The sequence below is a fragment of the Marmota marmota genome, unplaced genomic scaffold (genome assembly GCF_001458135.2).
Source record: "Marmota marmota marmota unplaced genomic scaffold, marMar, whole genome shotgun sequence".
Classification (NCBI taxonomy): Eukaryota; Metazoa; Chordata; class Mammalia; order Rodentia; family Sciuridae; genus Marmota; species Marmota marmota.
In genome coordinates, this window is record NW_026000211.1 from 9,453,510 (window position 1) to 9,469,008 (window position 15,499).

General features: G+C 38.9%; 1 protein-coding gene across 1 annotated transcript; it reads left to right on the plus strand.

Moving 5' to 3' along the window:
- Nucleotides 1-12,941: 12,941 nt before the first annotated feature.
- On the plus strand, nucleotides 12,942-14,273 carry LOC107142621 (small nuclear ribonucleoprotein-associated protein B-like). The gene is given in 2 exon segments (XM_048791832.1): nucleotides 12,942-13,551; nucleotides 13,553-14,273. Coding segments are annotated over 2 exon segments (699 nt in total). The 5' UTR covers nucleotides 12,942-13,017; the 3' UTR covers nucleotides 13,718-14,273.
- Nucleotides 14,274-15,499: the final 1,226 nt, after the last annotated feature.

Here is a 15,499-nt window from a genome sequence, read left to right on the forward strand (position 1 = left end):
CGTGGAAACAATAAGGTTTGGAAAAAGCTGAAGTCCCAGAAGCTGAGGGAGGAAATTTTTTTTTTTTAAGATGAAAAACAAGCTGCCAAATTTCACTGTCAAATGCTACCATTAATATGGAGACTGCAAACCTTAAGATGTATCAATGGCATGGTCATTGATGAGCTTGACAATAACTGTTTTTACAGAATTATACAAATAAATGCTTGGATAGATTAGGTGGAAGAGGAAAGGGAGTAGAGGAATTGGAAAGTATAAGATGACATATCTCTCAAGGATTGTTTCTAGAAAGATGGGCCAATTGGGACCAACGGAAGAAAGTGGCATCAAGAGAGGGTTTGTTGTTAGATGGAAGAAATAGTAACAGGTTTGCATGCTAATATGATGATCCTGGAGAGAAAAGGATGACCTTGGGGAGAATTGATTTCCCTATATTTTGGTGCTCCAGTGAAAGGGTTGGCCATAAAAAAGTAGCCTGAGCATTTTGGGAATAGTTGGGAGAGCAGAGTGCTAGGAGTGGACATGTGTAATGGAAAGAGCTTGACCATCTCCCTGGTGGCTTTTAGTATTAGCAGTGGAACAGGAAGCCAAGTCATGAATGTTAGGGTGTGGAGGGGCTACTGGAGATTTGATGAGTGAAGGGAGGGTATAAAACAATCATTTAATTAACTATAAAGACGAATTACCAAGAAAATTTTTATAATTTGCTGAAAGCCATTGCCAAGTAGGAATGACGCATCTCAATTTCTTTTTCAGCCTACTCCATGTTGCTTAGAGGAAGGACTCTCCATGGTGGACCCAGGTTTTGCGGTGACTTTGCATGAAAGGTGACCTTGCTCAAGGACCAGGGCGGATCCGGGTTTAGGCTAGATCAGGGTTTAGGGCGGATTGGGATTTAGGGAGTTCCGGGTTTAGGGAGGTTCCAGGTTTAAGGTGTACCCTGCTGGGAATAGGGCGTATCCTGCTGCCTCAGGATGGCTGGCTCCTTGAGTTTCCGTTGAGTTCTCGCGGGATTCAGAGAGTATTTGGGATTCAGAGCCCGGTGGAGTGGGTGGATTTTGCCCAGAACGTGTGTGTAAAGTGCTGGTGAGTTCGAGAATAAAGAGTTGCTGTTTGAATCTACAAGGTGTGTGGTGGCTCGTGATTTTGTGCCCAGCCAGACTGCGGCAATAATTTCTGAGCAGCATTAAGAACCTGCTTGAAATTATCTGGTATAAATTAAAATGTAAATGTTAACATAGCAACCTGTGCAACAGATCTCTTGCTATTAGAGCATATGATGTGCTTATTTTATGGGACCCTATGAAGGAAGTCAATAAATAAATTGGTTTCAGGAATTCCTCAGGTCTAATGCTGATACAGTTTTCTTTCACTGTAAGAAGGACCACCAGAACTGAGGACATTTACATAATTGGGTTATGTGTGGTACTGACATATAGAAACATTAATTATCCTTGGTTTTGAGCAATTTGACTATGATGTCTCATTATTCATTCATTTGTTTTTCTAATCTTGCTTGGAGTTTTCTGAGCTTTCTGGATCCATATATTTGTTTTTTGAACTATTTTTCCTTTTTTTTTTTCTCTAAATATTCTTTGTTCCTTCTGGGACACAGATTACAAAGGACAACTTAATATTGTTCTAAAGATCACTAAGATGGTTCGTTTTTTTCTCTCTCTCTTTCAAATCAAATATAATTTTTGATCTACCTTCAAATTTACTGAACCTTTCTTCTGCAATCACAGATACATTAAGCCAATAGGTATTCTCTCAAATACTGTACTTTTCAGTTCCAGAATTTCTATTTAATTACAGTTTCTATGCTTTTACTAAGATAACTTATCTGATAATTTTTTTTTCCTTCAAGTCCTTTAAGAAATTTCTAGTAGATGGTATAATATTTTTAGCTGCCAATTTCAATATCTTGGTCATCTTGAGGCCTGTTTATATAGTTGTTGTTTTTTTTTTTTTCTCTTAACTGTAGCTCTCATGTTCTTGTTCCTTTCAAATGTTATTAATTTTGGTTGTGTATTGGACATTCAAATAATAGATTTTAGTGATTTTGTGTCCTGTTATCTTTTTGACATGTTGATTTTTGTTCTAGAAAATAGTTAAGTAGACAGACAAGACTTGCCTCCCCTGTTCTACACTGCAGCAGAAATCTCTACTCAATTGTTTCAGCCTCCTCTGGAGCTCCCAGAATTTCTGCCCATAAGCAAAGTTTAGAGATCAGCCAAAAATATGGATGGAATTCATATGTAAATGAAGACTTGGCTCACCCTTGTTGCTCCTCAATTTCAAGGTTAGGCCTCAAAAATTGCTCTTTGATTTTTCAAGGAAGTAAACTGTGGCTGTCTACTTAAACTTCTGTGGTCTCATTCTAGGTAAAAAAGCAAAGTAGTGTTCTCAGGAACAAAACAAAACAAAAAAACACATAAATGCAAACACTACTCAAAACTGTTATTTTTAAAAAATTGTTTCCCTCCATTATCTAATCAATATTAGTCACTCTCCAGTAACTTCAAATACTTTTAAATTATTTTAAATATTTCCAAAATATTTTTATGGGAGGTTATTCTCATAATAGCTGTTTTTCCATTGTTCCATTCTTCTAATCATGGAAATCATGGACACATATTAAGTGCTCAAAACTGATAAATGAATTAATAGATTTGTGATTGCTTAAGCAGTTTGGAATACAGAATTATATATCCTCATCCACCTTCACTACTTCTTACAAATGACAGACACATGACTGTCATTTTGAATTTTAGGATAAGATCATAGATTAAAATAGTCCTAGAAGTCAAACTAGAGCAATATTTTTGGAAAACTTTAAATCTGAAGTAGATTTTAATAGTAAAGCAGCTTGTTAGATGGAGGTGGCTGAGGAACAAAGCACCAAGCAACCCACAGGCGCAAAAGAACCACCAATCAGGTGCTGACAGAGCTGCCTGTCAATCACTGGGGTCTCCTGGCCAATCCTGGATCTTAGCCAGCTACCCTTGACCAACCCTAGTAGGACAAGGGACTCTAAAAACCCCTTTTCCAGTCCCAAGCCCTCCCTTCCTGCCCTAAGCCCCCCCCCAAAATTTCAGTCTGGTCGAGGCACCCACCCCCTTCCCACTTATTCTCAGACCCTGTTCTTACCAGCTTTGTTGGTCTGAGAGTTCTGCCCAGGAGCAAAATCTCAATAAAGCCTCATTCAGCAGCCTTTTAAATCTGCCTCCTTTTGGTCACCACTGCCTGACCTTACACAGCTTACCTTGCTTAAATAAATTAGCCAGGTAATAAAGATTTCAGAGTGTTGAGAAATAACTTTTATTCTAGGTGCACTTAAAATTCTGTCCAAAGAGAATTTAATAAAAACTGAGGGAGCAAGTTAATCTCCTTAACAACTGATGATTAAGTATAAAAACATTCTCAGGAAATAAAGTGAAGTGTAATAGAATGGACAATTGTAATATAAATTAGCGTAATATTCACTAGTAGGAGTTTGTATTTCACTTTGAAATTGTTTATGATTTTAGATTATTAAATTTATTTATGACTTCTATTTATAAACCCTAAGCTTTTCTGCCTATAATTTATGTCTTCTTTACACCTGTTCACTCAAACACTAAATTTCTTGTGATTCACTTTTTAAACCCTAAGAGTGAATAAAAATATTTATTTTTCTCTTAAAGATGATAAATGATTTTGGTGTTGTATAGATCAGAGAGTGGTGCTGAGGATTTCACAGTATTAAATTGTTGTTCCATTCATAAAGCATTGGACTACTTGGGTGGAAGTGTCAAGACTTAGAAAACAGATACCATTTATAAGACAAGCAGCTGATACTGAACCATTTCTGCCACTGCACTTAGCTAACTGGTACCCACGGAGTGATTTCACCATATGATCTCAGCACACATATACTTTATAATCCCTTAATGGTCTAATAGTGATATTTATTTCTATTGTGTTTGGATATGAGGTGTCCTGCAAAGCTCCTGTGTTAATACAGGAATGTTCAGAGGTACAATGACCTAATCAAACCATCCTAGTTTGAATGGATTGGCTGGTGGTAAATGTAGGCAAGTGGGGGATGGCTGAGATGGCAGGTCACTGGGGACATACCCTGGAGGGCCCTGTAACCCCTTCCTTTTTCTCTCTTTGCTTCCTGGTTTCTGTGAATGAAGCGGAACTACTTTACCAGCCTTTCTGCCATGTTGTTCTGCCCCATTGTGGGCCCAGGACATTGGAGTCAGCCTACCCTAGATTGAACTTCTGAAATTGTGAACAAGAAGAAACTTTTTCTTCTCTAAGCTGTTCTTGTCTGGCATTTCGAACACAGGAACACAAAGCTGACCAATGCAGTCCTTATATTGAGGTTTATATTGAGTTTACCAAAGCTGGTAAGAACAGGGTCTGAGAATTAGTTTATTTCAAACTAATTCTTAGTTTGAAATTGTGCCCAAGAATATGGAAGCCCTACCTAAAACCTAAATTACAGCCGGTCTTCTCAGATGCTACAAAATAGATGTCCTGCCATAGATGCCAGATGGTTTCTGTAACTTCACTTTGTAAAGGTAGCACAGGTCTTTCTCTTCAGGACAGATTTGCCCGTCTCAAAGATCATTACCACAACTCTGCTCTGGTAAGATATAAGGGCAGGGGCACCTTTCCTAGGGTGATATAAGAGCCAAATATAATGCTAAGTGCTTCTGATCTCAATCCTCAGGTTATTTGTCAGTGCTTATACAAGACTGAACAGAGACACAGACACCTGAGTATAGGAATAATAAAAAGAGCTTTCACAATGACAAAAATGAAATAAAATATCTCCCCGTGAAGGACAGTCAGCAACACAGCAGAGTGCTCCACTCTTGGAATAAAATTATTGAAATCTTATCATGTTATTTTTACCTGACTCATCCTGAAATCTCCTTGGATAGCCACAATCTGTCAGATCTATTCTTTTGTGCTTTGGTTGCATTGATTTTTCTGAAGGTTGGGGTTTTATTGTGGTGCTGTGGGGATAGAGGAGACTATTGATGGAATACTAAGAATAGTAAAGATACAGTTTAATCCATATTTCTTAACCAAAATCAAGACATATCATTTAATTAAAAAAAAGTTATACTATTTCAAAGTACAAAAAATGAGTTTTTTTATGATGAGGCTTGAGCATCAAAATATTAGGATTTCCATGATTATATCACAATGGGGGGGGGGCAATGGCATAAGAAAGTGCTTCAAAAAAATCCAGGATTGTATCAGAATATTAAGAGTATCATGGTCACCATGGATATAATGCATAGCACAACAGTTTATTAGAGAATTGCTTTGGAATATTCCCTTTATGGCTTACAAAGAGCAGGGAGTTGAAGACTGTATAAGACATTGCTATGATGGTTACAATGGAAAAGGCCAACAGAAATTATTTTATACTCATGCTGTGTAAAATTACTTGTTGTGACTTGCTCAAGAAAATGGTGGTTCAAAATCAATGAAACAAAAATTCTTTTGTATTTTATTCTATGAAAATAAAATAAAATTAAAATGTACATTTAATTTGTTTTCTGTGTACACTCAGTGCTATCCCCAAGTTATGGGGTTAAATAGCATTGAAGAGAAAAATTCACAAGAGTCCCAAACTTCAAACAGTGTGCTTAGGAGTCAAAAGCAGTCTTAAATGATTGAAGTGCTTACTTCTTATCATATCCAGGGTGCCAAATGACACCTCTCAGGTAATAAATTTCTGAGTTTGATTTTAAGTTCCTTCAGGGCAGGATAATTCTCTTTGTATCATTCCTAGAACAGCACTATGCACATTTGAACATTTAATCAGCACTACTTGATAATGAATATAGGATTTCATAGCATAGAATCAAATTGGTCCTGAGAGAAAAGTATCTGACTCTCAGAGTTAAGTGCTTTCTTTTTAGTTGCTGAGTAGCACCTTCCTTAGCTCATCAGTGTGAGCTATTCTCTGGTTAAAAGCCACTTTCACTTACCTTGAACCTCCCCAAGGTTAGGCCCAGGGATGACTAAAAATAGAACACAGATTACATGGTCCACTTCACTGAAAAAACTGGAAAACTAGCCATGATTCTTGAAGGGTCACACATACTTAGAGCCATTGTGCAGGAAGGTCATGCTGCCCCCAGACTGCCACAAACTGAGAAGCACTCAAGGTACTGAGGTCTTTAAATGTCTTGAGAGACAATTGAAAAGATAATTCACCTCTAATATCCAGGACATAATTCCTTTGACTATGTGCAAGAATGAAACAAGCACTGCACATCCCCTCAAACTTGCTTCCAAGTACAGTCAAGGGTCCTGACCAAGTTGTCAAGAGTCTAAGGGCAGCAGTACATTGCTCAGGTCAGGGGAGGTCTTGGGCATGACTCCTAAGGCTGGTTCCAACTTATGCTTGGTCTCCTTGGTTCCTTTTCTGAATTGTTTCCACATTTCACTTGTTCTGTAAACTACCCAATTTCTTTCCAGTATTTTCCTTTTCTCTGTATATTAACCATGGTCAAACCCTGCAATTTTCTTTAACTAGAGTAGTTGATTGCTTTATAAATGGCTTTATAAAGTGTACTGATATACAGGGAAAAAAATGAAAAGATATTTGCTAAATGATACTGTTTCTGTTTGAAAGGTATACACCAATGCACAGAAAAATGTAAAAATGCACACCAAACATTTAATAGGTTATATATGGTGCCTTACAGATATCTTTCTTTTACCCTAGATATTACTGTTATTTGTCATTTTTTAATCAAAATATATTACTACAAAATAAGAAATAAAATATTTAATACAGAAAAGTTCATCAAAGCATCAATATTTTCATGATTTTCCTAAGCCACTCACTCTTTATTTGAAAAAATAAATTTATCTTTAAACTGATACATAAAGCACAAAAAATATGAATGCAATACTTTGATACATGTATACATTGTGAATTGACACACTCTTGTAGCTATAAGTATCAGACATGGTTATGCTGATCTAGAAAGCAACAATGTATTAGATACTAATGCCCAGTGGTAAAGAAAGAGGTACAGGAGCAGAGCTCCTTATTATCAGGGATCACGGTTAAGACAAAATTGCATGGTTATTTGCTAAAATAACTAAAAGTAGAATTTTAGCATGTTTTATATGTGTTTAAGAAAGAAAGAAAGAAAGAGAGAGCAAGAGGGGGGTGGGTTCTAAGGCTCTTTGCCAGTTTCACCTATAAAACTAACTAGCAAGAATTGAGTTCTAAAAGTGCTCTCAGGTACTATAAGAGATTGCTTTACTCACTTTTTCAGAAGTTACCTTTTTGTTTAAAATTCTTTCGTTGGATAATGAAATGTTTTGCCAATGAGGAAATATATAAAATTTCACCAACTCTTAAGTGGTGGAACTGAGACCCATGACCTCTAACTCCAAGTTCATTGTTTTTTTCCTATCAATCCACACATTTAAGGATCTATGCAAGGTCTGTACATGAAATTTACAAGGACACCCTAAAGTTTGAAATCAGATACAGAAAAATTCTCTAACATCTGGACCATTATGTCCACTAGAGACTTTGGCAGTAAATAATGTGGCAGCTGCCAGAGAACTGCCCATTTAAGCTAAGGAAAAACTTGCAGATCCCTGCTCACAGCCATTTTGCCTATCCAGCCCTGTGAGGTTTACAGCCTCTTCTATACTAGATAAACAAGTTCTCCCATTTTCCAAATACTTCATGAAAGAGAGGTTTACAGTGTTTGAAAGAAGGAGTTTCTAGTCAGCTTTCTGTCTTTGTGAAAAATACCTGAGAGAAGCAACTTAAAGGAGGAAAGATTTACTTTTTGCTTATGGTTTCAGAGATTTCAGCCATGGACACTTGTCCCTGTTGCCTCTGGATCTATGGTGAGGCAGTATATCGTGGCAGAGGGCATGTGGCCGAGGAAACTTCTTACTTCATTATAGGTGGGAGAGAGGACAGCTGAGCTGAGAGAGAGAGAGGAACAGGCCCTGGTCCCAATACACCCTTCAGTGGTGTACCTCCAATGACCTACCTTTCTCTGAATAGGCCCCTGTTCTTAAAGTTTCCATTACCTCTGCATAGCACCATCAGCTGGGACGAGGCCTTGAACCCGTGAGCTTTGGGAGGACATTTAAGATCCAAACCATAATAGGAATTCAGACAGGGTTTCAAATACAGCCACAGAATTCAAGCTTAGGCTCTGGGATTCTGCCACTTTCTTGCTATCCTTCCACATCAGGTAGAAGCCCCAATATAAGGCAAATTACATTAGGACAGATAGTTGGTGATTGATTAAATAGCCCTATCATTAATAAGGGGCATGACTCAGGAATTTTGCACTTAGTATTTTATTCTTACGTGTGCACTTCTATTCCTACCTATACCCACTTACGGCCACCAGATACCATTTATAAGACAATCAGCTGATACTGAACCATTTCTGCCACTGCACTTAGCTAACTGGTATCCATGGAGTGATTTCACCATATGATCTCAGCACACATATACTTTATAATCCCTTAATGGTCTAATAGTAATATTTATTTCTATTGTTTTTCATAGACTAGTAGGAACTCCTTAAGCTGCAAGTCTTCCGTTGCAGGTTGAGTATTCTCAGGAACATACCTTAGAAGGTGTTTAGGATGCAGGTTGTTCATTTGTGAGTATCCTTGATATCAACACCATGAAAAGGAAGAAAAGGGAAGGAAGCAGAAAGAGGAAGGGACAGAAGTTGAGCCCCAGAGCAAAAACAACCCACCAGAATTGTCTTATGTTGGGTCAAAATGACCAGGCATTTATACTCTCCTCTTCATTATGCATCAGATGTTGCTCACACTGGGAAAGAGGTGACCTCGCATGCAATGGCTCTTTGAGGCTGAGGTAACATCTGAGAGAAGCAGCAAAAGGAGAGTGTCTTCTGATGGTTGTTAATATATGGGGCAACAAATCCTATCTTGAAGGGATATGTCTGCAGTGGAACTCCTTGTCCATCACAGTCAACCCTGGTGCCACTCAGATCTCTTTCTTCATCATGCACACCATCCAAGTTGCAGGTGGCCCTCCCTGCATAAAGGAAACGTAGGAAGAACAGTCAGTGCCCCTGCCACTGTATCTTACACCCATTGCCTCCCTCCTCTATTGCACATTCTAGATTCCCCTCAACTTTGCTGGCACCTCTAATGGTCTTATTGGCTTACCCAAGAGTAACATATTCTCATCTCCAGGGGACAAAATAAAACCCAGTGTATCACCTGGCTCCCACGCTTGTCGCTCCCTACCCTGTCGTGTAACAGCAGTCTCACCTACTCTTGATCACACCAATTACCTTTGCCAAGCTAGTGATTCTTCTTCTCAAGTGATAGTTTCTAGAAACAAGGAAGCCAAAGTGGTCAGGAAGCAGTCACAGCTTATAGTTGAACAAGACCCTTATTTCTTCAAGTATTGACCTGTGGAGACTAAGATCTCTTACCCTATAAAGCCCAGACTTGTCCATATGTAAAGCCCAGTCTCCCAGCAAGTAACTGAGAATGATGGAAAGCAGGGCACAGCTGATTCCACTCCTTGCTCTTCTACCCCAAGTATTTCTCCTATTGTTTTTTTTTTTTTGGGGGGGGGGGGAGTGGTGAGGGGTTGAACTCAGGGACACTCAAGCACTGAGCCACTTCCCCAGCTCTGTTTTGTATTTTATGTAGGGTCTTACTGAATTGCTTAGCACCTCACTGTTGCTGAGGCTGACTTTGAACTCAAATTCTCCTGCCTCAGCTTCCTGAGCCATTGGGATTACAGGCATGTGTCACTTTTTCAGGCCCAAGTATCTCTCCTATTTAAGAGATAATGCTATTAAAATCTTCAATGTAAGGTGAACTCTGCATCCCAAAAGACTGTGACACATCCTCATAAAGTGTCATTGCTAAACTGGTACAGTTAGTGGGCTATACATTCAGTGGGCTTTCTAATGCCTTGTAATATCTGTAGCTTCTGGGTGGCACAATATGTAGCGTGACCAGTAGATCCTAGGGTATCCTACTTTCAAGTCTCCTTTGCTATACAGTGGATCTACTTATCTGACACTGTTGAAATCCTATGGAATATGGATTATATGTTTACTTACATGGAATATATGTTCACATCTGTGAAAATAAATTGTTTGAAAAGGACTCCCTTTTCCAAGTAGCCAGTTGGTTTTCTTGAAAGACAATGCTATAGTTGGGACTCTGCATTGGTCTCTATTCCTGGCATGTTGGACATTTTGTGAAATAGCATGACCAGACTTGGTATGTAGAAGCCAACACATAACCTCCATTCTTCCATTGTGACCACCTTGTACTTGAGCTCTTTGTGACAAGACTGCAGTGACTATTAATAGAAGCTGACTTATATTTACTAACCCAGCTTTTATACTACCTTGCTTAATATCTCTCCTATGGTAGATATTCTCTTATAGGTACTGTTGTGTGATACTTCAAAAATATGTTTACTCTGGGTCCACTCCTATATAACCATCTACATGCTTCTGTCCTGTCTGCCTTGTCCCTGATAGCTCAGTCTTATTCCAGACTTGTGAACAACTTGGCCAGCCATTTTCCAAAGCTTATGCCTCTGTATATATCCTAACCTCCGTTTATTTATCTGCCTGCTGGAAGCTCTTCCATTTGTGGGAATATCTCCTTGCTGGTAATCTTCCGAGTCTGCTTCTGAATTAAAGATACATAGCAACTGTCAAATTTTGGATTATAATCATATTCCAATTCTACCCATTTGTGAAACAGCCATAGATTTTCTTTCCCTTCTTATCAGATTTTTCAAGACCCCATCACCACCCATAGGGTCATAGAGGTGACACGAGAGAAAGGTCCTGTTGCATGATGATGGATAATATGAGAAATTGAGCTACCTGCTTGTATAGTTTGCTTGTGTTCTCTGTCTCTGCTCATACTAGATCTTGAATATACCAATTCCATACTTTGATAGATTTTTTTCTGGGCCCATCTGATACAGTTCCAGACATGTGGGCACTTGATGGACCATGGTCAGCTTCTCATTTTTGTACTGGGGCCCAGTAATACATGACAAGTTTGTTTTTCAAAAGGTATATAGTTCCCCACTGCAGGTGGCTTGGCTATACTCCAGACTTCTGGGAACATGTATTATGATTTTTTTCACTGGAACTGGAACTTGTTTTATGTTACACATAGCATCTTTTTTCTACCACAGAAGTCTCTAGTATTATTGAGTCTGCTGGTTTATATGCCCAAAGAGCAAGACTGCTTATATCCAAAACTGGACATGATACAGAGCTCTTTCTTGCCCTGGGCCCCACTCTTAGTTGGCAGTTCTTCTCTTCAGTAATACATGGACCAGATCAGTATCCCCAGGTGTGGATTTGTGGCTTCCAAGACCCAAAGTAGCTTATCTGGCATTGCATTTTCTTCATGGTGAAAGGTACAATAATATACAGTTTTATTTTTCTTGGCATGCCCATCTTGGTTCAATTATTGGCCATTTAATATTTTAGTGACATCAAAAGAATTCTGAATATATATGAGACTTGTCTCCCACCCTCTGAAGCCCACATGCCCAAACAAAGTCTCTAACATGCTACCTGCTTCTCATATATCTAGCTTGACTAGTGTGTAGTGTGACACATTGGCTCAATGTGAGTCTATGGGTATCAGACCGATTAGATGGTAACAAATTCTATTATGGCTCTGAGAGGGCTAATTAACAGCCCTAAGGAAAAATGGTAAATGTATACTTCTGTATGCTACATGTGAATGGAAGCTGTTTCTAATTTTCTCTTCCAATAGGGCAAAGGAAAAACTCCTTCACCAAATTGAGGCCATATACCAGGTACCTTAGCAAAAATACAAGATGAAACATGAAGGCTAAACTTGGGAACTTTGGGATCTTTCCAATTTCTGTAGAAGCCAGATGATTGAGTTAAATGGAATTATGATGTGAATCATCCTTTATATGTTAAGGGTGGTACAAATTTATTTCACTATTTTGGCAGAATAGGGGACTACTTTTAGGGGATTTGTCTAGTCTTCCCTCTGTAACAGCTATTAGTCTATAGAAAAAGAACTATATCTATTATGAAGCAAGTTAGGTACAATGTAGGAACTATACCAAATCCCAAGTATGTCTAGCCCAGTTATATATTGGAGGGACAGACAAATTACCCCTGGATAAGTTAACAGACCATGTAGACCCACAGAGAGTCTGGCTTTAGATACAACATCATTTGTTAGATACCCATCACATTCCTCTACACTAGCAAAGGGACTACGCTGACTCTTCAGGTCTCCAGGTATCACCATTGATCTGAGTATTGATTCCAACATTCCTTAGTTTAAAAATTCTGCTTTCTATAGTGTGGAGTAAATGGCCATGGGTACTTCAGAAGGACTGAGAGAATCACTATTACAACCAATTGCTTTAGGTGGGCTACCAGGTCTTTCCTCAGAGAAACCCAATTTCTCTTCAATCACAGAGGTTTAGATCTAAAAATGTCCAAGAAGTAGACATTTCATTTCATTATCCCAGCAGGTGAGGAACCGAGACCTTTCTTAAAGTGAAATCTGCTTGATGGATAACATAAATATGTTATCCATATTTATGTTATCCATATTTATGTTATCCAACATAAATAACACATAAATATGTGTTATATCTATTACACATATTTATGTTATTTTAACAACAAAATTCTCTTTAGGGAATACAAAAAACATCAATCAATACTACTTTTAGATAATTATAGGTGTCACCTGTCAAATTTAATGACAAAGGAGGCAGAGATTGAACACAGACTTAGTGATTATTTCTGAGGGTATGGCCTCACTCTTGCAAGTGTTAAATACATTATCAAAAACCCCTTAAAGACCACCATTAAAAGCAATAACTAAAAGTGTTTAAATTGTAAGATCAGAATCCGGTTGTTGGCGGGTCTCTAGGCCTCTGCGGAGGCGAATCCGGCGGGAATCGGAGCCATCAGAACCGCCACCATGACTGTGGGCAAGAGCAGCAAGATGCTGCAGCACATCGACTACAGGATGAGATGCATCCTGCAAGATGGCTGGATCTTCATTGGCACCTTCAAGGCTTTCGACAAGCATATGAATTTGATCCTCTGTGATTGTGATGAGTTCAGAAAGATCAAGCCAAAGAACTCCAAACAAGCAGAAAGGGAAGAGAAGCGAGTCCTTGGTCTGGTGCTGCTTCGAGGGGAGAACCTGGTCTCGATGACAGTAGAAGGACCCCCTCCCAAAGATACTGGCATTGCTCGAGGGCCACTTGCTGGAGCTGCTGGGGGCCCAGGAATTGGCAGGGCTGCTGGCAGAGGAATCCCAGCTGGTGTTCCTATGCCCCAGGCTCCTGCAGGTCTTGCTGGACCAGTCCGTGGGGTTGGTGGGCCATCCCAACAGGTGATGACCCCTCAAGGAAGAGGCACTGTTGCAGCAGCTACTGCTGCTGCCACTGCCAGTATTGCAGGAGCTCCAACCCAGTACCCACCAGGCCGTGGGGGTCCTCCACCACCTATGTATGGGCCGAGGGGCACCCCCTCCAGGCATGATGGGCCCACCTCCTGGTATGAGGCCTCCTATGGGTCCCCCAATGGGGATTCCCCCTGGACGAGGGACCCCGATGGGCATGCCCCCTCCAGGAATGAGGCCCCCTCCCCCAGGGATGCGAGGCCTTCTTTGACCCTTGGCCACAGAGTTATGGAAGTAGCTCCACAGAGGCGTGGGCCCGATTCCCCAGGGCCACGTTACCACAGACCTGTTTGTTTGTTATGCTGTTGCTCGCGGAGTCTCACGGGATTGTCTGGTTTCCCTTACAGGGCCCCCTCCCCCGGGAATGCACCCACCAAGGCCCTAGACTCATCTTGGTCCTCCTCAGCTCCTTGCCTGTTTCCTGTAAGGCTGTACATAGTCCTTTTATTTTCCTTGTGGCCTATGAGACTGGTTTATAATAATCTCTCAAGAGAATATTGTAAATGCACCTGATGTATCCATTTGTAAGCATCCTTTGATATATTGGGTGCTTAATAATTAGAGTCAAAAGGGTTGCCTTGGAAAAATTAGCCCTAATCTTAGTTGCTTCCCTGTAAAATACTTTACTACACCATTGCATCTGATATATAATAGTCCCATAATAAGAGATTTGCAAAATTGGACCATATGAAACATTTTGTCTCATCAAAACTCAAAAAACTTCAGCTTGTTGAAATAAACATTCATATGCTGTTAAAAAAAATAAATAAATTGTAAGATCAAAAGTAAACACATAAATAAATAAATAAATAAATAAATAAATAAATAAAAGCCAACTCAATTTTAATATTATAAGAATTGGCAACCAAGGATTGTGACTGAATATTCAGTAGCTGCATCTTATACTGATTCAAAAACTTCTGTATTTTGAGCAATTTAAACATAGTGATCTTGAACTTAGAAAAAGTCTGATATGATTCAAGAAGTGACATTAGTAATAGTTACAATAGACATTAGTAATTAGTAATTAGTGATGTTAAAGATGCTCATGAAGAAAATGGCTAGATGTTTTTTGTCTGTCCCTCTGTGCTAAGTCACGTGGTCAAGGACTCTCCTGACCATGTAATTCATGGAAAGTTTTCATGCAATTTTCCATAAGATATTCCCTTAATTTCAAAGTTTTCTTTGAAATAGCAAACTCCGTCTTTCACTGCAAATAATCCAATCTATGCAGAATCAAATTTTAACTCAAAGAGTAACAATGGGGGGAAAACGGTATAGGAGAAATACCCAGAGACGTGCAGAAAACAAAGAGGAACAGCAGAAGAGAAGAAAATCTGAATTTAGCATAAAAGGAAAGATTGAAGAATAAAAATTTAATGTGTCTATAAATAATACTGCTGAAAGATGAATGAATCTTGTTATTTTAGGCATTTTATTTAATGCTTTGGGCTTTTGTGAACACCTTCAGAAAATCTCATTTGGTGGACAGTTGGCTTATTTCTTAAAGTTTATCAGAATCCTATTATATTTTAATCCTCTCCTAAAGAATTTATTCCTGGCTGTGGATTGTCCACAAATCCAATTAGCATACTCTCAACTCAATTTACGAAGTATTTAATAGCAAGACTGAGTAGAATGTGATTGAAAAGGGATTCCACTAACCCAAGTTTTGGTTAGTCTACTAAGAATAACTGCAATTCATATTCTAAAACTTCCCCCTGAGATGAGGATAAAATCAGAACAGCTACTGTAACAGCAAGTAACAATCACTGACATTAGTACACTACCCTTATTTTTATAAAACTGGCTCACAGCCATCATTTTAGTTATTCTTTTCAATACCCTTTGAAGGCAGCTAAGCATTACCAAATAACTTCTTGATACAATATTGATCTGACTTGAGAAATAGCCTTTTATCTTTGTAATACTGATAAGAAGACCTAAAATGGCTTACATAGTTTGTAAGACACTAAAGTTCATACTTCTGTTT